At 43.2% G+C, this 24,262-nt stretch overlaps 2 protein-coding genes across 7 annotated transcripts in view; one reads left to right on the top strand and one right to left on the bottom strand.

Annotated features, from left to right (window-relative positions):
• erfl1 (Ets2 repressor factor like 1) overlaps positions 1–24,262 on the bottom strand; it is a 97,537-nt gene that overhangs the window by 66,853 nt on the left and 6,422 nt on the right. For 3 of the 6 annotated variants that reach the window (XM_077597946.1, XM_077597950.1, XM_077597949.1), the window contains exon 1: positions 2,872–3,173. The gene's annotated coding sequence lies outside the window, so the exon portion shown is untranslated. Of the gene's footprint in view, positions 1–2,692; positions 2,751–2,871; positions 3,174–16,675; positions 16,909–24,262 lie in introns of those variants that run through there. The other 3 variants (XM_077597947.1, XM_077597951.1, XM_077597948.1) reach the window with 2 other exon arrangements.
• On the top strand, positions 21,150–23,200 carry apoa4b.2 (apolipoprotein A-IV b, tandem duplicate 2). Its single transcript, XM_077597954.1, has 4 exons — positions 21,150–21,278; positions 21,372–21,422; positions 22,020–22,170; positions 22,249–23,200. Exons 2-4 carry the CDS (start codon positions 21,383–21,385, stop codon positions 22,820–22,822), a joined length of 765 nt encoding a protein of 254 aa, XP_077454080.1. The 5' UTR covers positions 21,150–21,278; positions 21,372–21,382; the 3' UTR covers positions 22,823–23,200.

The raw sequence follows: 24,262 nt of genomic DNA, 5'->3' as shown, positions 1-24,262 counted from the left end.
CAAGTTGACGTTAAAGCGGCCCGCGAACCAACCCAAGTCTGACACCCCTGATGTAAGGTTACATATATGACTGACTGAGTCAAGTGGAGTGAAGTTTAGCATATACAGTACATTTATACAGTTATAACATCCCATTTCAAATTGAATGAGTATTTTATTATTTCACTGATATATGTAATTTGATGAATATTATCTTGAACGGGGAAGAAACACATGAAATGCATGCAAGGAGATTAACTTTCTAAATGTTTATATGTTATGTGTTCTTTTCACATATTTAGCCATTAAAGGCCTGCATCTTTTCCCTTTAAGTGAAAAGAAAAGATGCTTTTGAAAACATTTTGGTCAAAATGAGCTATTTCAAATCAATTGTACTTGCTTGATTTATTTCTGGTGCTGCAAAACAAATGCGCACGTCCTCCAAACAGAGAGCGCAGGAAAGAAGCCCCTTTTTTTCCACGCAGCCCCCTACTATCCCTCTCTATACAACCCCTTTTTTTTCCATGCACCCCCCTACTATCCCTCTCTATACAGCCTCTTTTCTCCCTCTCTCTCTTTCTTTCTCAGGGGGAAGAGAGGGGGGAAAGCGGCAAGGAGGCGCGACTCGCAGGGCGGCACATAGCTGATCAATATTCGATTTAGTTGCTAATTTAGGGCCTTTCTATAGCTGTCATCCCGTGATGTATGAGTCCTAACCCGAGGTCGCCGCGGAAAAAGAAGAAGAAAAAAAACACACACATAAGAGACAGAGTGCGAGAGAGGGAGGAAAATCAAACACCAGTCAACTTTTCACTTAACAATAGAGCGACTTGAATATTATTTATGGGGGGAAAATGACCGTGGCCTGAGTTGGGGGCAATTCATGGGGGAATTGCTCCCATCGCGCATGCGCGATACATTGTCGATTAGCAGCCATGGGCCCGACGTATCTTCCCATTTTTGGATCGTACTTATGTCACTTAATTGCCTCCCAATCGATCACTGTTCAAAAGGATGTTATCAATAATTTGAAAAGCCATAACTCCATTCTGTCTGGAGTTTTTAATTAAGGCGATATGGTTTAATTAGTTCGAGATGGTTTGGGGGGGTTGGTTTAGGAGATGCTTTAGTTTAAGTGCTTGGAAATTAGCATAAAAAAATCTTTGCTGATGAATGGATACGTCGGCGGGGAAGAAATGTCGTGGCGGAACGACTCATAAACACACATCCATCAAAGTACGACAGCTCGGGACAATATTATACTTAGGCGCTACATTTTCATTATCTAACGACTGGGTGTATACTTGTTGTAATGCATTGTGCTCATGGACAGAAACGGCAATTTGGAACTCGAGATGTGTGGAAGGCAAACTCGTTTCCTCAAGTGACAAAGTATAGCTAAAAGCAGTATTGTAGTCTAGTCAACCCTTGGTAATACGTTACAAACCCACCAGCAATAGTTGAAGGCTAGAAAATGTTACCAGGAGGGCTACCAGTGAATAATCATGTCTCAGTGCCATTGATAACAATTGACCGTTTACGTAATGATCTTTGATACGTCTCCCAGATCAATTTGGACATCTGAAGCCGTCATTGGCAGCCAATTAGTTTATACGGCCTTTTGACTAAGTTTAAAAATATGGCAAACACATGAGCCATTCCAATTGGTGAAAAAGACAAAATGAGATTTTAGACTGCCCTTATTGAGCTTATCTGAAACTGCAGTATTTTTGCACACTATTCTTTATAGCTTTGTTGTTTTTTTGTTTGTGTCGAAAAAACAAGTCAGCTGTTTTATTGGCACTCTCTTGGATAAACTCACTTAGGACGTTTTTTCATTTAGTGAAGTGACTCACCCTAACATTCAGTAAGAAAAAGGACTCCTACCCAAACAAACTGTGTTTCCTCATTTTCCTTCTTCAGAACAGCAATAGAAGACTCACGCAAGATGTATGATGCTGTATCCCACTTTTGTGTGTTGAGTACAAAAGCAAAAAACCCTGATAAATTAAGGATCTGGTTGCAATATTTTCTTTTTTGCCGAGTCTCTGCTAAAACGGGGCTATTAATTGAAGTGCTTGAAGCAGTTGGCTACACTGTAATTCTTTTCACACCAAACAAAAAACAATTTTGTGCAAGCGCTCGTTGCCATTGATTGTCAAACGCGAGCACTTGGCTGCCATGTAAACCGCAGAATGAATAAAAGGCATTTTAATTAGGATGATTAGTTAGAGAATCAATGAGCTGGCACTGGCAGAGCTCACAGAGCGAGGCCCCCCACCCCCTGAGTTTATTTTAATGGGGCGATCAAGTCAACTGCTTTTTCAAGCTGTCTTTTGTTGTTGGCGGCCACAACCTCAAGAAACAGGAAATGTTACGATCGCCCAATATCATAGACGTGATTCGCATTCTCTCATTTTGTTGACAGGTGGAAAACGCAGGATGTTGAAAGCTCACGTCAGAAATTTCACAATCAGAGAGTATTATAGCCACACGCCAACGACTGGTGGCTCACAACTAAAGGTAAGTGTTGGGTAAAATCGCGAGTTCGACCGCCATCTCTCAGTCCAAATGGATTAGATGTTTCAAAATGAACAGTTCACAAAATACTGGTATTTGAGTGTTGTCTTTGGAGGCCTTCAATCTCTAACCCACACAAGTATGTCACAGCACACTACAAGCTGAAGGCCGTGCACATATGCATTCTACTTACTATTTTGGAGTATTTACAATAAAGATAAATTAATCCAGCACCATCAACCACACTCCACAGTCAAATAGGACCGGCCTCTAACTGGTAGCATGCTAACAGAAGCAAGAATATTTGAATAGTTTGAAGTTGAAAGCAGATCAGAGGGTCAGATAAAATACTTAATACGTAACGGTGCCTACCTGTAGCTGTTGTCAATACAGTGAGCACTTGCAAACACACTGGAGTATGCTGTGTTTAACTCCAAATAGGATAACAAATAAGAAGTATCTTCCTTGAGACTGCACCAGATGAGGTAGTAGTAGAATTCCTTTTGGGGCCAGGTCTAGTGGATCTGTGACAGGTCATAGGTCACATTTTCTCAGCCCTGGCAGAGGTCATGATGTCATTTCTATTTAGGTCACCATCAACCTACTACAAGGGTGGGCAAACTATTCCACAAAGGGCTGCAGTGGGTGCAGGCTTTCCTTGCAAGGAAGGAAACCTTTCCACCACTCTGGTATGTGCAATCAGTAGATTGCAGTCAGGTGCTTCTTGTTTAAGCAGAAACCCCATTGGTTAAACTGTCTGTGCTGGATTGGTTGGAACAAAAACCTGCACTTGAAGACATGTTTGCACACCCCTGGTCTAAAATATGTGACTTATGTGACTGCAAATGTTCTCTTAGTGGCTATTGGATATAGTGTACTTCATGAAATGGGGTGGGGTGGGAGGGGGGTGTATGCAAACAAGGATATGGAGAGTGGGAGTAGAGCATGTATTTTCTGCCAGCTGCCATTGAGCTCCTTGCTTGTTTGGCCAAAGTTGATTTCCCTAGACTCTTCTCTCCTGGGAAGACCAGCTTTCCCCCTCTGCCTGCCATCTCCCTGGGATCCCACCAGTTAAACGGACAGGTCATTCACACACACGGACACACACACACACACACACACACGCACACATACACACATACACATATACACAGACACACACCACCTCTCAGCATTTCAATCTCCTCTCCCCACGGACCCCCTGCTGCCGTATAAAGGCCACATTTCCCTGGTCATTATCGACGAGTCACAAAGAATCTCTCACCTCGCCATACGACGCAATAATCCGATCAAACCTGCAATTACCGTCATTAGAAGGAAACGGGCTCATGAATAATAGCCCTACAAGCAAATGTGATTCTTACCGCCACGTGCCCGTAATGAGCATTGTTTAAACGACCCAAATGAAATTGATGCCGACTCGCCGAGCATGAACGACAGCTAATATGAAAACGCGTGTGCATGCATGTGTACGCGGTGCGAGGGGTGAGATACAATACGTTTGTGTGTGCGGGGTCTCACGAGGGTTTTTTTAACAGTGGTATTAATAATCTCCATGATCTATGAGCTCGTCTTATGTCACTCAAGCATAAAAGAGATATTCGCTGTGTTCTCCACACCTCGTTTCTTCCCCCTCACCATTGCCAATGTCACGTGTCAGCCCCCCAAAATAATTGTGTGTTAATGTGTTAGATAGTAGGGGACTGAGAGGGGGATTACAGCCCTGGGAGAGAGGTTGGAAGGATTATCAGGGCAAGAGGTCGCTGTTAACAGAGGAAATGATTAGCTGTGATGACTGACCCTTTCCTGAGGGAAAGTTACTGTATGCGGAACTCTATAGTTTGGTGATAAAGGAAAAATAAATGTAGTGACGTACTAGGGGGCAGAATTCATCCCAGGGTGCATTAGTAGGAACATAAGACCAATGGGCAGAAATGCATACAGTGTGGAATTAGGAATATTACTAATAGACTAAAGACAGTTTTCCGATTTAATCTCGGGCAATTCAGAAAATGAATGAATCTTAACAAACATTCATGCTTGCAATATTACAACTTGAAGTTAGTAGTTGAATGACAGTTTTTCTTCTTGCTATTACAATTATTGGATTTTGTTTTTGCAAAGGAAAATTCTAAAAAATAAAAAGTATCATTCCTTAAATTTATCTTTACCAATTGATTTTTTTAAATTTACATTTTATTGTTATATTCCATATGTATATTTTCTGCAGCTTGCCTACATACTGAAGTAGTTTTTTTTACAGATTAATTCTCAGAGTATTTTTACTTTTTTTTTCTAGTAAAATGTACTTTTTACTAGTATTTTCTGACATTTTAGAGCTTGTAAAATAGGTTCTACAAGAAAAAAGAAGTAGGTAGGTCAATGGGGGACTGAGAATATAGGCAGTGGGGTGAACTGGACTGCAGCAGTGGGTGTTATGATAATGACAGTAAAAGAGGAGCATTTTGCGCCATTTTGCGTGCCAGTTGGCCCCCAAAGCCATTCACAAATCCTAATCTGGACAGAATGAGCCGTGAGAGGAAGCAGGAACTTGAAACCCTTCTCTGCCTTGACCCCCCTGCTGACTCTCCCTCGTTTCCTCTCTCCTTCCCGCCCGGCTTTCCACCACTTCCATCCACGAAATGAAGTTGTTTGGATTTGACGGGACCCTTGAGGCTGCCCGCGAGGAGAGGCGGGAGTCGCCCCGGCAACGCACGCGGGCAGGCAAAGGCGGGGAGTGAGGACACTCAAGCGTTTCTAATTTAAATAAAGCCTTCGGCAGAATGAAACTGGCAGCGAGATTCCCCTTTTGCTCACCGGGAGAAGATGGAGAAGAAAGGGGAAAAAAGGGTGCTAAAGGAAAGGACGGCAAGAAGGCTATAGAGATGTCTCCCGTGCTGGATTTGTTATTCGCATGGAGGAGTTGGAGGCCAGAGGACGACGGGGATTGGGACAATATAGAGAGCCTGGATGAGACGGAGGGGAGGCGACACCAATAATGGAGGCAGGAAAAATCAGTGACAAGACGTCGGGGTTAAAGACGCGGAGAATAGAGTGAAACTTTAGCTGGAGTGAAAATTTGAGATGGAGATCAAGAGCTGTGAAGTAACCAATTATATACAGATAAGGTTAATGTAAACAATTCACGGCATCTCTAAAAAACATATGGAAAATGGGATGATGTACCTCTATATGACTGTTGGAAATTGGTGTGTAAACACAAAGTGTGCAGAAAAATGTCAATAGTCACAGGGATTCTTTATCCTCTGCGATGAAAAAGTATGAACGTTCTACTGAGGAATATAGCTTTAACTGTAGTATAGTGACACCAGGTGGCCATGATGTGCGTACAATGTGACGGAGCACGAAATAAATTAACGCAAAAATAGTTCAAAAATCCAGTTATACATATATATTTATATATATATATACACACACATGTATACATATATATACATATTTATATATGTATATATATACATTTTTATATACGTATATATATACATATATACATATATATATGTATATATATATATATATATATATATATGTATGTATATATATATATATATATATATATATATATAACTGAATAACTGTCCCCAAAGAAACACAAATGTCTTGTTTTATACACAAAAAGGTCATTCCTGTAGGATGAACTGCAGTCATCTCAGTAAAGACAACTTTAAAAAATGGGTTATAAGTTGCATAAGTTAAGATACAAATAGCTCCACTTCTTTATGCACAGAGTAAGAATTTTGCCACCCCTGTCAAATCCAAGTGATCCATCAAGAGGGGAGAGTTCATCCATCCTCAGTACACCACCAGCAAAAACACACAAATGAAGGCAGAGCAATAAAAATAGGTTTTGTCTCACCAGCAGGGTGAGAAGTGGGGGCTCCATTACTCTCATCTCATCAAAACTTGTCCCAAGTTGGGAGCCACTCTTCTCCATCACACCGTCTCCCCCTGCCTGTGCCTGTGGCTCGTCGCAGCCACGCTCAGCGGGTCACTTAATCACTCATCTAAAGTCTCACCGAGGGGCCTCAGCAGAGGAGAGGTAACTTTTCTTTACTGCTGGCTGTTACGTGGACAGACGAGACTTGACAACCGGTCTGCGACTTAACTAGGACTCGCCAAAAAATACTAAGGCGGACCGAGCTAATTTAATTTGGTGTCCTCCCCCACGTGGCTCGTTCAAAGCGGGAACTCTCAGACTTGGCAACTAATAGTCATCTAGTGGGGAAAATCAGGCCTAATTTGACCATTTTCTCTTCCTTGTGGCCTGCTTGTCTGGTGTCAACATGACCAAAGCCGGATTCATGTGGTGCGCTTTGGTTATTTACATTAGACAGAATGGCCCTCACAAACCTGAGTTTGTGACAATTGTATTTTTCTGACTAAGTCTCACTAGGCAAAAATGCACAATGAAAGGGGGGGGGGACAAGTTGCATTTTGGGAGGAAATTTTCATTTGATAATATCCAATACAAAGAACAGACATCATCTTGAAAGGCATTGCATTTTTTTTAAATATGGGAAAAGAGGCAAACAAAATGTAATTACTTTTTCACTGTTGATTGCTCCCATAAATTGTTTTTTTTAAGTTGTGCAATGACATAAACTGAAGAAACTAACAATGGATTTCTGATAAAGAGAAAACAGAAATAAGCCGAAAACACAAACATTTTGAGTATAGTCCTTTTAGTATTTTTATATTTTTCAAGCTAAACTTTTAGTTACAACTTTGCTTAGCTTGAAAATGATGTTATATTGTCTTATGTCAAAAAAGCATGGCACCTTGTTGCAGCCGTCACTGCTTTTAAAGCACCAAATTAAAAAAAGAGAACATTTCTAAGTCAATAATCAAAATAATCCAAATGAACACTTCTCTTTTGCAGCTTTCTGCACCCCGTTCCTCACCACATCCTTGAAGTCAAAGTCAGAATAAGGCTCTGTGCTACTATGCATAGTACAGCTCCAATTACAGATTCAACAAAAGTGTCAGTGGCGCTGACCAGAAATGACAGGATGCGATTACACAGTGTCGAGATTAAAAGGCGTGTGCGTCAAGGTGCGACATGCATGTGGCGGGAGGCAAAGTCTATAGGATGGATGGATGAAGGAGGGAAGAATGAGGACGGGAAAGGGGGGGTAGTGGAGTGAAGCCCCCAAAGCCCCCCCCCCCCCTTCCTTCCTTCAAACATACACGGAGAACTGGCTCGGGCAGCGGCTCCGCTGGAGTGGAGAACCATAAATCTTCATATAGCGGCTGTTTTGATTAATGCAGCCGAGTCGAGCTAGGGGGCTGGACCTATCCCATTACGGCCTAATGGAAGATGGAGCGGCGCTGTCTCCACCACTAGGCCCCTGTCATTTGTTCCACTTTGCAGTCCATTTGGCCGAGAGACTACAAGCCACTCCATCAAAAATATTTTCAGAGTTAATTTCCGCCCGCTTAATTCGCCTTGATTCGGATTGCGTATCGAATGGCAGGATCGATTTTCGCCTGGCGTCTAAATTAAATAAAGGAGAGGGGGTATACTTGAAGGCTGCGTTTTCTTGCTTTTCTCTTTTCCATTCCATTCATCCAGCCATTTCCCAGCCATCCTTTACCCCGGGTCGGCTCATTCTTTTTCCGCGATGCATCTCATTTCCTCCCGTCTCCCAGATTTTGATAGAGCCACGTTTGCAGTGGCGGCGGCACAAATGCGATATCTGATTGCGCTTGCAGGAGAAGGCCGAGCTGCTGAAAAGTGGACCTCGGGCCCGCTGGATGGATGGATGGATTTGATGTGAATTAGGCAGACAAAAAGGAGTTGGGTGGAGGCAAAAGGCACTTTTTCAGGTGGCTTTAAAGAAAGTGAGATCGATGATGCGGGCCCCACGTGGCCACACCAGCAGCTCCCCAAAAAGAAGATGGGGAGGAAGAAGAATTGCAGCGCTCTGCACGGGGGGGTTGCGACCAAACAGAAATGAAAAGAGAGAGGGAAAAAAGCAATGACAAATTGGTTGTGTGTGTCAGGAATTCCCGTTTAGATTTAAAGCTGCGTGTAGCCCATCGTCATATCTTTCCAGAGTCATTTATTTTCTCATTTCTCTCTCTCTCTCCACACTATACTCTGTGGCTCGCTCGATCTCTCGTTGCGAATTTATCTGGTGCTCACGTGAAACGGCGGAGGAGGGAAGAAGGAGGAGGAGGGAAAAGTCAATAAAAGTCTGTGGCGACAACTGTTTCCCCCATCGCTCTCTTGTCTCCTTGGTGCATTATCCCTCCTACTTTACTTTCTATTTGTTTATGTGCTGAAGCTACTTAGCTCCTCCCTGCTTCCTCCTCGTTCGGCCGAGTTTCCCGTTTCAGATCCGCTTTTGTATCGTGAGGACCTACGAGCTTATAGTGACTCTTCCCCAGAGAGTCCTATTGATTTTATTCTCCCACTGAGAGCAAGCTTTGAAATTACAAAATCAGGAAGCTGTAGGACTCCACTTTACGCTTCGAGCGACCGTAAATTTTGACTTCTGGGAAAAGTTATTCGACGGAGGGGAGTTAGTAACAGAGTCCTTGGACGCAGCGACGTGACTGAAGATCTGAACTCAATTCGGCTAGTTGGGTTAGTAGTTATGAGCTTACTTGGGAATCAAGGATCTACGATTGAGACGAACAGACAAGCGATGGAATGAAACAAAGAGATTTCCCAAAGAATGACGGCGGTCCCCAAAACAAATAAAGGCCTCCCTCCAACATTGCTGATCTTTTCACCAAACATGAGCCGGGATGACTGGCTATGTCAGCTAATGTTAACTGCACTACTGTGAGGCTGCATGCCTCGGAGTATTAGAAATGAGACAATAAGTGGGACAGTGAAGGTTGGGTGTCTTGGAGACCAGGTTAGGGTGACCAGACTTCGATGGTTTGGACATGACCAGAGGAGAGATAGGGAGTGTAATGGATTGGAAAGGGTGTTAAGGGTGGAACAAGGCTAGAGGTTGACCTAGGAGAAGATATATGGATGGGGTGAAGGGGGACATGGAAGTGGCTGGTGTATTGGAAGAGGATACAAAGTGAAACGTCAAGCGGACAAAGTTGATTCGCTGTGGTGACCCCTCTCGGGACAAGCCGAAAGTGTTGTAGTAGTAAATTGCATTATACCTGAAGACAACATGAAGCTGAAAACAAGTTTGTCAAGTCTTGCTTTCAGAGTTCAAATGCAACATCAACAGATGAACTGACTGATGATTGGGCATTGACAACCATAATACACACATGCTTCGGTGAAACGTCACTGTTAGCAATCCCGACAACAAACTTGTACTTTTCGGGAGAAATCGTCCTTTGGCCTTAACATCCAGTCATTGCTGTAATTCTCAACAAAACACAAAACTGAAGGACTTCTAGTACCCCTTCAGTTTACCCTGTCCTTGGCATCATCCTCCCCAAAACCAGGCACTTTCATGTCCTCCCTCACTACATCCTTGTATCAAACTAAAGTACCAGTGTCATAAGTTGTGCACACTTGTCCTAAATGCAATCACTCCTCAATTTTTCCTTGCCAGATTCAGAACAGTTTGTGTTTGCCTTCCTATCTTTAGAGTGAATTCTGTCAAAAACCTGTCGACACCACCATAGCTTCAGCACGCTCAATCAGCTGGAAAATCCCCCAGACGAAGGACCAGCAATACCGGCGTGCAGAACTCAACACAAAGACCAAGGTCATCGATCCTTAGCAACAGTGGACACTAAAAGGCACTCAGGTGGCACCATCTTGTTAACCATTCTGAGAATCTTTTTTAGACAATATATATTACAACTAGGCTGCTCAGAGGTGAGTGGTTAGCACGCCGGCCTCACAGTTCTGAGATCAAGGGTTTGATCTCAGGGTCTGGATTTTGCATGCTATCCCTGGGCTTGCGTGGGTTTCCTCCGGGTGCGCCGGTTTACTCCCTCATTGCAAAACCATGCATGGTAGGCTGGTTGAACACTTTAAATTGCCCCTAGGTATGATTGGTTGTCCGTCTCCTTGTGACATGCGATTGGCTGGCCACCAATTTAGGGTGTCCCCTCCCTGGTGCTGAGTTGGCTGGGATAGGCTCCAGCACGCCCCGCAACGCTTGTGTGGATAAACGGTATGGAGAATGAATGAATATTTTACAACTACTGGTGTCGAACTGCATTGCATATTCATTTCCAATTAATCCCCAACTCAGTTCACAAATGGTCTCTAACTCCTACTATCTATAATGCTAACTGATATGAAAGATTTGATAAATTTTCATATCCCCTGGACCCCAGGCAACCCTCTGGGGTGCACCCACTTCCACAGTACGCAGGACGGATGGCCGAGCCACCCGAAAATATATGACTTGTTCACTCAGCCCATGCAATATCAGCGTCTCCATTTTGGTCACCACATCTGTTATTGTCTGATTCTTGAGGAAAAAATTGTGTCTGGGCAGAGGATAATGAAATCAAAGGCTCAACACACACAGTCAACAAGCCCTTGGTAAGATACGCAGAGTGTCAATATTAATCTCCTTGACAGAAAGTCGAAATATGGCATCTGTCACACATCATCTGCCCTCTCTGCTGTCTCTCCACAGAGTGGAAAAAAACATGGCAAGGAGGTGTTTTGTGTGGTTGTGAAGAGGGGAAATTGAAGCCATGGACCAGAAAGGACATTCATTTCTTCTTTTTTTTAAATGCAGCAAAGTTTTCCGTCCTATCATATATGAATAACTTGAGTAAACTCCACAAAAGCAATTTTCTTTCCATTATCAATCTTCATCTCCTAAAGCTCCTCAAACGAAGCTTGAGAAAAGCCGCAGGTCAATATAACTATTAACAACATCGCAAATACAAATTGTGCCTGGTGTACTGCAATGAAGTTCATATCTTCTCTCCAAAAAGCGGTACAGAGAATGGAAGGATCTAAAAATCTACTCCATTCTAAAAACAGATAACCCTGCATGTTTTTGGAATGTGGGAGGAAAACGGAGTACCCGGAGAAAACCCACCCAAGCCCAGGGAGAACCTCCAAACCCCACACAGGAGGACCGACCTTGGATCGAACCAAGGACCCCGGAACTGTGAGGCCGACGCACTAACCACTCAATGGCCGGACCGCCCCTCTTGTGGTGCAGTTGACATAAAATGACCTCCTACATGCATATCCGCATTCTATCATCCTTGATTCTCTCCTTCTTTCAGCCTGTGATCTCACTCCCTCCTTTCGCCCCCTGAACACTTTCCTCTCTCATCCCTTTCCCCTCCATCTGCTTCCTCGTCCTCCTACTTCTCTTCCTCATCCACTCCCCCCCACCCTCTATCTGACTTTTGGACGTTTCAGTCCTTTCTGTCCCCCAACCTCCCCACCCCAGCGCTCCCTCGCACTTCTTACCCCCGTGATGAATGAGACTGTCTGCTGGGTGAAGTTCATATTTACTGAGCATGGGAGCGCACACTGTCAGTCTCTTTTGCCCTCCACATCTGCTAAGGAGACAGAGGTAGCAAGAGGTTACGGTGGAATGAATGGAGGAGAGCTGCCTTGGTCGAGACCAGCAGACCCTCTTGTGGTGGAACTGACTCGGCAGGGGTGAAAAAGGGAGTTTTGTTTGGAAAGTGAAGTATGCAGATACCACAGATCTGGAAAAAAAACACAAAATGCTAGACACAAGGTAATACTCCCACACATTATCACAGAACACTGGTGTTTAAATACATAGACAGGGGCTGATTACCAAGAGGAAAGGGAAGCCCGGAGGGACACAAGAGGCGAAAAACACAATCACCCAACCACACACCCAAGGAAAACAAAGACATAGACACACACACACATTCCTCCACCAAAACCCCAACAAAAGGTGACACAAATAAACTTACAGGGAATTAATGAAACAAACAAAGACCTGGAAAAGACCAAATACTAACTACATGCAAGACAAGACAAATCTGGCTGACTGATCATGGATGCTAAAAGGGGATGCTGATTGGTCAAAGGCAAGAAGTCTAGGGCAATCACAAGGAATGAACAAGAAATAAAACACACTGAGGATTGAAACCAAAATCAAAATAAAAAAGATTCGGAGTAATCGTCAAGTGTACTCCAATGCAATCCTAGGATCAAACTCACAACCTATTCGGAGGCAACCATTCTACCAGTGGAGCTAAGCTGCTCCAAACTATTATTAAATACTTTTTGGGGGGATGAATTCTGGGATGTTTTTGCAGAACTGCTTGTGACCAAATTTCCCATTCCTAAAAGAAACTGGTCAAATATTTGTCAAAAGCCTTCAAAACAAGATTTATTTTGTCTGCTGAAAACTATGAAGAAACCAAGCAATTTCAAAAGGGCCTACCGGCAAAAAACCCATCTACAGATCCTGCAAGTCCACTCTGACAAGCCATTTCAACCGGATTTTTCTCTCTCCTTTTTGTGCGAGCAGTGCTTTCGGGCACATTTGGATTTGAGAGGAAAAGAAAGAAATAAAAAACATTCCAGCTGCACAACTACCAAAAAGGTCTGCAAAAATACCCCGGTTTCATCTACGCCCACGAGTACATCGTAGTATTTTGCGGCAAGTCAAACGGTGTGTTCTGACCCGTGTATTTGACCCCGCCGCCATAAACGGGAAAAACGCAAGCCGGCCCTGCCGCAGACCTGAACGGACGGTGAGGAAAAAAAACACTCAGGAAAAAAAAAGCCCCGCAGAGCCACCGCCTCTTCCCACACGCTGACCCCAGAGGCTAGCGAACAGCGAAAACCACAGCGGTGTGACGACACAGCTGACACCCCGGCGCCGGCATTCGCATTGTCTCGTGTTCCCTCCGGCAAATTGACCAAAAAGTATAGACAGTAAATACGAGGAAAATTGGATGGCTCAAATTACATCAGAAAAAGAAAATCCCCCTCAGCTGCACTTTTATAAGATTCCATAATTCAATTCCCAGAGGGGGCCAAAAACACTAGCGACTGTCCGTCACGAAAATGACAATGTAGAGTGTTTTTTGCCGTTTGACTTTTGGGTAGAAAAGGTTAAATAAATGTAAGGTTTGATGATTCTATTTGTTGATCATTTCGCGGGAGCAATATAGGCTGGACGTTCGCACTCGCGGGACGGAACACGGCTAAAAGCATACGCGTCATGTAGCTGGATCTAATGGGGGAGATGGGGTGGGGGGGGCGAATCAGCTGAAAATGGAGTAGTATAGGAAGGGAGTTGGATCGCGAGTGGAGGGAAGGAAAGCATCAGGCCATAATCATCTGAATATTAGGGAAAATTGGATGTGAGAAAGGAGAAAATTGGACACGGGGAAGATTTGAGAGGGGAGGAAAGAAAAGCCCAACTGCATCATCGTGTGAAAACAATGGTCCGTTTTTAAAACGGACACAAACAAATATGAGACCCGCCGGGTAAATTGTTGTAAAAGATCCTTTAGGGCTTCTCAAAAGCCATTTTCACCAGACTGATAAGAGGGTCAGGGTCAATTACACATGGTGCTATGGTGATATCATACGAGCATTTTTCCAGAGTCCAATGAAAACACATTGATTTTAAGTTTTTCTTTTAAATTGAATTTTCCAAGTTAGCACTACGTACTGTATGAACTCAGAAAACTACTACTTGCTACTACTTCTAGTTCAAATAGCTTTTTTTTTGCGTTTCACACGTTAGCATAGTTAGATTTTTTTTAACATGCAAATACAAGGACACGGGTTAATGACAATCACAAGGGGTCACACAAGGAGAGCCAGAAAAGACACAGCAGATGAAACTTGTATGCAATCACGCAGACAGGATACACAAGGGAACACACCCAAGCACCAAAACCCCAACAAAACATGAAAGAACTCATTGAAAATTGCAGCAGAACGATGATTGGACACCACACGATTGTCATCTTGAGGTGGGCAAGTGTTTGGTAAAATTGTTCCATTTCAGGTTTAGATTGACAAAGTGAATGCTAGTAGGATCACACATAGATGCTACAAAGACAATCTAAAGGGTATTTGTTCGATGTACACGGATGTCCAGCGACCAATCATTCTGCAACTGAGCTCATAACACACATCTCTTGGACAACTGAGGGCAGTATAATATTTACAGACATCTCGATACACGTCCTGTCACTAAGGCACGGTGGTAATAATAATCATTCTCCACAGAGGATAAAGAATATGTGCATGTGAATATTCTTTTAGTATCTGTCGACACCATTTGTCTTCAGATGAAACCTACAGTTTGGGCTATATTTCCCTTTTTAACCATTTTAATATACTTAGTTTTAAAGGTTTCCTTCCCCTCATAAACTTTGACACAATCAACTATTCGCAAAGGATGTTTTTTATCCCCAAACTTTTCCAGAGATCAACTTTGTGTCTTTTTACACGGCGAATCATTTCCCCCTGGTGCCACAAGTAGGGAACTGCTGCTTGGTCCTTCATTCCGGGCGTCAAACACGACAAACAACAAAGACACTTTTATTCAGTGAGGTGCATTCTCAAAGACCAACACCTCTTCATCCCAGGAACATATTTGTCCTGCCATACCGATGAAAACAACCCACCCAAAAATGAACTGGATGGGTAGAGACGAGGTTTGTTCCTTGTGTGATCCATCTCAATTTTCCAAAATCTATTAAATTTCTTTGTGCGACGCTTGTTCCACAATTATGATAACTGCAAGCGGGCGAATTAGAGGATCCAATCCAAGCCATTCATCTCCTGACCCCTCCCACACAACACCGTGACGCGGCTAAATGAAAAATGGACGCGCTTTAGAAAGTATTGATTGCAGCTTTAAACAAAAGGTACGGTCAATATTATTTACTTCGAAATATATCTTTGTTATCCACGCGGGAGTCGGACCCGCTCGCCGCTCAGCCCTCGTAATTGCGGACATAAAAATAATGGAGCAATTGCCATGAAATTGACGGCGACAGGTTGGACGCCGCTGTGTTTTGCTGTGATGTAAATGAATGAGAGGGGACGCGTGTCTCCTGCCATCAAAATGCGAGGCAAGGAGAAAACGCAAGGCAAATAAACAAGGTCTCGCAAAGGTAATTCAGTGCGTTCAATTGCCAATCCATTTTCGTCGGATGTTTCCATGTTGTCCGCCATAAGTAACCAAAATCGCATACAGTCATACTTCTACTTAGGAAGGCCTCTAGGTACAAAATTTTAAGGTTACGAAAGCTTTTTATATGCAAATGAGTGCCTTGAGATACGAAAAAGATCTAAGTTACGAAATCGCCATCGGGTTAAAGGGAAATGCGCGTGCGCATATCATGCTTCAACATGGATAGATTTTGTATGGTTGTTATTCGTTTTCATACATTAATAAATAATCTTGTAATTTTATCAAATTTTTGTGTGTTTCTCATAACTTTCATTCAAAATTGGGACACTGACTAATTTTAAAGGGTTTAGTTGGTAGTTGAGGACTGTGGAACGAATTTGAGAATTTACATATAAAGTACTGCTCTACTTACGAAATGTTCAAGTTACGAAAAAAGTTATGGAACCAATTCATTTCTGGCCCGAAGTCAGCTGAGATAGGCTCCAGCACTCCCCAAGACCCTAGTGAGGATAAAGCGTTTCAGAAAACGAGAGATTAGATCATTTATCAAAAGCTTGACACGTGTTCGTTCATTCATTCACCTTCCATACCGCCCATCCTCGAAAAGGTCGAAGGGGTTGCTGGAGCCTAATACAACTGGCTTCTGCCGAAAGGCAGACTACACCCTAGACTGGTCGCCGGTCAGTCGTAGGGCACATAGAGAGACATACAACCACTCACACTGCCACCGAGAGGGAATCGAAACCCGACTGCCCGCACCACAGTCAGGCGGAAGAACCACTGCACCATCGGGTGGCCCTTGACTCGGGTTGCTTTTTCTTATTCTCCCAATAGCACTAAACGACCAAATGGAGGCAGACACTGCCCTCTTGTGGCTCCAAATTCAGCCCGTGTAAATTCGAGATCCCACTGCTTCTCACAAGCCAAGCAAGCACTCTACCACTTGAGTCTCCCATCCAAGTACTAACCAGGCCCGACCCTGCTTAGATTCCTAGATCAGACGTGATCGGGCGTTTTTAGGGTAGCATGTCGTAAGCCCGACTAGGACATGAGATCGGATCATTTGAGTAGCACCTATAATTTTAGTAAAACCAAACTTTTACCTGTGAAGTGCAAGCCTTCCTGCTTAGTCCTCGGAAGAGTGGTAGAAGAGTGTGGAAACCCACATTCCGGCCCTTTTCTTGAAATTTTTGGTGCCAAGTCCTAATTTCTTTTGTAGTTGGTGCCTTCTTTACAAAACTTGTGAAGGCACGCTGCACTGTCTTCGGTGACTGAGTCCAAGTACAGTCCAACACGCAAAATGCCCTTTCTTTTGAAGCAAACGGGATTTCTTAACCTGAAAAGATAGAAATGCCAAACGTTACACACAAAAACTTGAAATGTTTCTACACAAGCTGTGGAAATTTGAGGTCATTCCAGCAAAAATTGTCAAAATGATTGGCCTACAAAATGGGGTCAAACTTTTTGGAACACCCTGTATAATGCCAATTACTGAAGGGACAAAATCTTACTACAGGTACATTATATACATGTTACAACTATTATTAGTTCATCTTAATACCAACAATAATAGAAAACTACATTTGCAATGAAAAGAAATTCACACAATGTGCGTTTAATTTGTTTGACATGTCGGCGTGGCCATGGAAGGTCAGTCTATGGCCAGGTCAGACGGTCCTCTCTTATCTGCATTGCAACAATGCGAGCGGTGCAAAAAAATCACAGCAACAAGACCTGTCTTGTTCAACGATGGGCAAACATCTACCAGGAGATTGCTTTCGGGGAATGAAAGCTGCACCCGTGGCCTTTTTGAATACTGAAACTGTTCATGTCAGTGCTTGTGGACGGCAGATCAAATCTCTCTGTTCGTCTCTATACGTATATGTACTAGGCTTGCTAACTATTCATGCATTTTTAACAACTATGATGTCTAAAGTGGACCTGTATATTAAGGTCATATATTCAAAAACTTACTGTAATACATGCATTTTAAAACTTTACGTTCAAGACTTTTAACAAATGGTGTTCACATATGATGGAAAGGAATAATGCGCTCGTGCTTGATTAAAAAGTAAAATCTTTTTAAGGAGTGAACTCTGCTCCTCCACGCTGGAGTCTTAGTGAGTCGCCACAGGTCATCTGGTGTGTTTATGATCACTTTTTTTTCCAGTTAATCACTACTGGAAACGTACCTATTCTCTAAGTTCATTTGAATCGAGTTAGGGTTTTAGATTCCCTAGCTTGAAACTCCAATTTGCAATTGTAACTTTGTTACCCCAATATTTTAAAACGAAAAGACAATTTTAATTCGCGTTTAAAATTAGGTTTAACATTTCACTTTAGTGTTACAAATAATAAAATCGGGTTATGGCCATAAAATCGATAAATAAAATGTTGGATGACCTAAAAAATACAAAAACATTTCAATGCTTTGTAAGTTTCGAATGTCATGTTTGGCACTCTTCACAACAGAGAAATTAGATTACAAAAGGCAATTCCTCCGCAGGGCAGACGGTCTACATGACTAACTTGACGTGGAAATGAGGGGTAACAGTGTAGACAAATGGTAATATATTTTTTAAAACGGGGCTCCCATGTGCCCCTAAATAGATTGTGCCCTGGGTTGTCGCCCACATTGCCCATAGCAAATACAGTCCATGAGCATTGTCATAAGTATCACTTTAAAAAAAAAAAACTACTTATATAATTGACTTAAGTCAACAGAGTTGTTTTCATTAGCAGTGAAATTGAAATGAAGCCTTTGTTATGAATTACTGACAGAACAGTTAGAGCTGCACATCGCACGTTTGCGAAATGCAGCTCAACTTCATGCCGTGACACGTCTGAGAAAAACAATGTTGTGCCTGTGGTCGGAACGGCAGACCAATCTGTTGTGTCATCCCAACATGTCGAGACGAGGACACGACCGACAAGTCATATAAGACTTTATGCCTGTGGAAACAACACACCCACGCACCGCACGGACAAAAGAACATAATAATTGCACAATGCATCATAAAATGGGTCCGGTTTTGTTTTCGGAGATGATGTATTCATTTTCAGAAAGGAAAAAAAAACACAACAAACCATGTTTGATGACGATTGTGTTTATTTTGCTTTAAAAAAAACATCAGTGACAGAGTTAAAAACAATAAATATATTTGTTGAGCAATTAATCTTCACAATAAATACAAATCAGATTTCAGCAACATTGTAATTGGGAAGATTTTTTATAATCTTGTGCCCTTGAGTTTAATCGCTGTTGACCAAAGAGTCGTATTTGGCTTTAATCTGTTCCTGAAGGTCGGTAGCAAAGTGGTCTAGCCTGTCTTTGAAGTCTTCGGCGTAGGGGGCCACCATCCGTTGCACTTCTCTGCTTCGGAAGCTCAGCTCGTCCTGGACTTTGTGGGTGACGGGGCCGATGTTGCGTTTGAAGGCCACCAGGTGCTCGTCAACCTGCCTCTTGAGGTCGTCGGTGTAGGGGCCCAGCTTGCTCTCGACCTCGGTAATGCTGCGCTGCAGGCTAGCCATCAGCTCCTCGCTGCTCTGCAAAAAGGTGTCTCTCAGGGTATCTGAATCCACGTTGTCTGTGTAGGCGCTCAGCTCCCGCTTCAACTGGTCCACTTTCTCTTGGATCTGAGCCTTCAGAGTGCCAGAGTACACCTCAAACTGCTCGTTGACCGAACTCAGATCCCGGCTCAGAACGTTCCTCAAGACGTCCGCCTCGACGCTGATCTTGTCCATCAGGCCCTGGGCGGCCAAGGGTAGTTTCTCCTTCAGGTTGCTGGCGTACCTGCTGGCCATGTCAGCGGTCTCAGCCAGGTGAGCGCTACAAAAGGAATCCAGAAAATCTGATCAGATAAATCAGAAAACTGGAGGTGGGTCCACTCATATTTTTGAACTGATTTACTTGATTTCCTCTCCAAACTGCGATTTCATCACCATCTCAAGTGTGTCATCAGCGCTCTTGCTGGCCTTGGCGATGTAATCCCAGAAAGCATCGGTCAGAACCTCCATCGGAGGCTTTGGAGCATCGGCGTGGAAGAAGTTGGCATTGCAGCCTGTTTAAAGCGGGACGCAGCGAACAATGGGTGATTAATGCGAAAATATTTATCGGAGTAAAACCCAGTTTTTTGCGATTTTTGCCCTTTCGCAGATTTTGCATTTTCGCAAAAAACAGAAAAACGCGAAAAACGGCTATTCCAACTAAATTCTTTAGTGCTTATTTGCACTATGTTCGCCACTTACCAGAAAACACCGCCAAAGCGAGGAAAACAAAGACCCTCATGATTGCTGCAATCAAAAGAGGATTTCAAATAAAGTTCAACACCATGTGACACTCATATTTTAAAAAGAAGGCTTGCAAAATCCTCACCTGCTCTCGTGTGCAAGTCTCACTCTCTTGGTTAAAAGTGTCTGGCTGCAGTTTGTGCTTCCTATTTATACCGAAGAAGCATGACAGTTGTACCTGAGGAGGCAAAGTCCAGGAGTCCTTGCCATGTTGTCACCAAATGGTCACATGACTTAGCCGAGTGAGGCTAACAATGTGATTTACAAATGATCTTAAGGAAGGATTGAACCCTCTTTGGTTTAGGGTACTTTTTACCAACTAGTAACACTGCGTCCTGATTTGAACTGAGGACTGTACAGTACTGTAAGTCTATCTATGCCAGTAACAGTGTGCAGATAATAGAAGATAACCGCAGAATGATGTTACTGGTGGACTTTGTAACATGGTGACAGCAGGTGTGCCTTCTAACATTTTAATTGATTGAGTTACTGTATTTTTCCGACTATAAGGTGAACTTAAATACAAATGTGAAAATGCCCCCTAAGCATCAATCTGACCATTTTATCAATGCAGACAAGCCACAAGATTGGTCCATACAAAATCAAGAACATAAAAAGGCATAGACGACCATTATCAACATTTTTGAAGCAAAGTCTTGATTTCCTTATATATTTTCTTCCTTTTAAAGCAGGCTTTTTGTAATTTATACCATAAGTAAATGAATCGCAATACTTAATCAGTCCAGCATTCCAACAATCGGGTATGAATACACTTGATGGATGGAAACAAGTAATAGAAATTCACATGATTTGTACAAAAAGTATTGAACTACAGAATTCAAAATGCAAATGGCTACGATGTCTCATTAGAGTGAAGCTCGTCTTAAATTGTTTGTAAATGACTTTGACGTTGTGGTCAATCAATCATTCTAAGACCCTCGGCGATGACCTCACTTCACATGTTTTGATGTCATTTTACTCTCAGGGCCAACACCCTAAGAGGCTGACGACGGCGCCGTCGACTGACCCTTGCTCAGGACTGACTCAGTGCGGCTGTCATGGGAACTTTGACCCAGAAAATGAAGGTATGTGAGTTGAGCAGTCACATTGTAAAACAAACCGCTAACATCTTTCCCCGCAGCTATCTAATCAGCTATACAGCAGCTCTTGGAGATAAAAGTTCATTTTGGGTTGGAAGCGTGAAAAAGAACATTAAAGCTAGTGATTCATTCCCAAAAGGTTATGCGTTAAAGAAGCCTGCTTTTGCTTAGGACATCATCGCAGATAGTGAGTGACAGCAAGGCACACGCGGCCTGGACTTTGGGATCATTAGCGTCTGCTTTACTATAAAAGCCGTGGCGCAGCATCAGCTCAGCAGAAGCACTGCAGAGTTTTAACTGGCAGATACTCTCACTGGTAAGAAATAATACTAGATTTCGCAATGCCTTATCCATCCTCTTGCGCTACTATGTACGTTGCTAACCCAAGTTATGTATCTTTTCACTCTAGATCCAACAACCATGAAGGTCCTCGCTGTTCTGGTTCTGGCCGTTTTTACTGGTGAGTACAAAGCGCTGTGTTCTTAGACAGAACATATAGATCGGTCTTTTAATTGGCGTCTCATAGAAAAGAAGTATTCTTCAGACAAATGTAATTCACAGGTACTAGTTCGAACACTGTCAAATACAGGTATTATTTTCTGTGTACCTCAAACTTTGACAAAAGTTGGGTTAGCTTTGCTATTTTTTTTAAAACTATTCTACCTACATAATGTTTTTCTCTCAGGACTGCTTGTTGAGGCTGTCGATTCTTTTGGTATAAGTCATGCAAACAAAGATTAAAAACTTCAAGAAAAAAAAGAACAATCACACCGAGTTAATCTTTTTAACTGAGTTTTCGCAGAGTGCACTTCAATTTCAAGATAGTGAGACATTTGCATTTACTGGCAACCTCTATATCTTAAAACGTACTTCTCCCAAAAACCCCAAAAATCTCATTTGCCAAATTCCAAATTACACATCTTTTATGGGACTGGTACCATTCCGGTCAATCACTTGGACGCTAGATTCCCAGTCACCCTCAAGGAAAGCATTTAGAGAATAATAGGAGAATTTTGTTGGATTGCCAGACCAAAACTGTTCTCTGTTTATGCTTTAGGCTGCAATGCCAACCTCTTCTATGCTGATGCACCCAAGCCTCAGCTGGAGGTGCTGACTGATGCCTTCTGGGACTACGTCGCAAAGGCTACTCAGACCGCTGATGACACGATCCAGATGATCAAGAAGTCTCAGTTGGGACAGGATCTCAGGTATGTCCGCTTATCCTTTGGTGACCTTTTGTGGCAAATGTTGGGGTCTCACAGTCCAGTCGCCCTGTTATCTTTCAGTGCCCGGGTGACCGACGGCACTGACATGGCCAACCAGTACGCAGTCACCCTGCACGAACAGCTCCCCCCCGCAGCCAAGGAGCTGATTGCCAAGGTGAGCACCGAGGCCGACAAGCTGAAGGAGCGCGTGACCCAGGAGCTGAACACCGTCCGCGAGAAGGTGGAGCCCTATGCCAACAACGTGAAGGAACAGCTCAACGACAAAATGGTGCAGCTCCAGTCCGAGATCAACCAACTTTTGGCCATGGATTCCGAAAGCCTGAAGACCGAGCTCCTGAGGAGAAGCGACGAGATCAAGGCCGCCCTCGAGCAGAGCGTGGCTGATCTGCAAGCTCAGCTCGAGCCCCACACTGGTGACCTGATGCAGAAGGTGGACGAGCACCTGCAGACCTTCAAGGATAGTGTCTCTCCAGTGGCAGAGCAAGTCCAGGTTGAGCTGACCCAGAGAGCCCAGCAGATGAAAGATCTGGCCACCCCTTACATCGGAGACCTAAAGGAGACCCTGGACCCCTACGCTCAGGACCTCCAGGCTCACCTCATTGCCCTCTACCAGGCCTACGTTAAAACCAACTAAGTCAAACAGAATTTACAACAAAAACTGAATTCACAAGTATAAAGTTCCTTCTGGCTCAGTATTTCAACAAACTGGCTTACACTATGTTCAACCTTTAGCAGGTGTCTCAAACCGATTCCGCCGAGGGCTGCAGTGTGTCCTGGTTTTTGTTCCAACCGATCCAGTGCCGACATTAACCAATCATGTGTCTTCTAAAATAAGTAGCACCTGGCTGCAATCAACTGATTAACTGATTACACTTGCAAAAGGTATCCTCTTGTTGAGTTGAAATGAAAACCTGCACCCACTGCGGCCCTTTGAGGACCGGTTTGAGACCACTGCTTTACAGTCTTGGTCTGTTCCACGCAGTCTTCCATAAATAATAAAATAAACCCATAAAAAAAACTTGTGACTTATTACTCTGTGAGAGGTTGAGTTTGGATCACATTTTGTTTCTACATACACAAGACTGCAAACAGTTTGGAGACAAAACAACAAATCCATTATTTATTGATTCCAACCCCATTAGGGATGGGGTTAGGGGGACAGCACACCCCTGCATTAACGTCGTCTTTCTTCACCCCAACAAACAGGAACTAGCCTGCTAACCAACTACTGACGGCAATGACAACCACAGAACACTTCACATTTAATAGTTTTCCATTTTTGTCAACAGTTGATTATAGGTGCGATTAGATGTTAAATACAGTCAATCAGGATAGGTACCGTATTTTCACGACTATACAGCGCATCGTATTTTTAGCCGCAGTGTCAGTAACGAGTGCTATTTCTGTATTTTAAACACACAAAGCACGCACCGTTTTTATAGACGCAGCCAGGCATGGCAACACATACACCATCTTAAACATGCACGCTACACCCACACGCTAAAAACACGTTTTTAAAAAGGCAATGGAAGCAAAACTGAGTTCGGTTGTACTTTATTTAGCCATTTCACAATGTACTCACGTCATCGTTTAATTTTTTTGACTTGGTCGCAAATCAAAAGTAATGGCGAGCCGTGAAAAAAAACATCCGGTCGCTTGACATACGCCTCACGTAGCCATAATCTCATGTTGCGGTTCGATATTCATCCATATATTATATATCTATATATATATAGTTTGCAGTCTAGCTTTGAATGCTCTGTTGACGCCAACATCTAGCGGCAGGATTTCTTTTGTAAATACAGCCGAAATGACGGCGAGCACCAAATTAGTGTGCACCCTGTCATACTGGGTGTATTGACAAAAGAACTATATATCCCAGCAGTCACTGCGCAGTACTTTTTCTACGGGGAAATAGTAGAGTCGGGGGCTGCTTGCCGTAGTTGTCCTATCGACTGATTTGTTTTATTTTATCGTGATAACAATTTTATTATTGGTCGATATATAAAGCGCACTGGATTATAAGGCGCCCTGTCTGAAAATTTAAGACTTTTATGTGCGCCTTATAGTCGTG

This window comes from Stigmatopora argus, chromosome 4 (assembly GCF_051989625.1).
Source record: "Stigmatopora argus isolate UIUO_Sarg chromosome 4, RoL_Sarg_1.0, whole genome shotgun sequence".
Taxonomy (NCBI): domain Eukaryota; kingdom Metazoa; phylum Chordata; class Actinopteri; order Syngnathiformes; family Syngnathidae; genus Stigmatopora; species Stigmatopora argus.
This window is presented reverse-complemented; position numbering and strand designations above follow the sequence as displayed.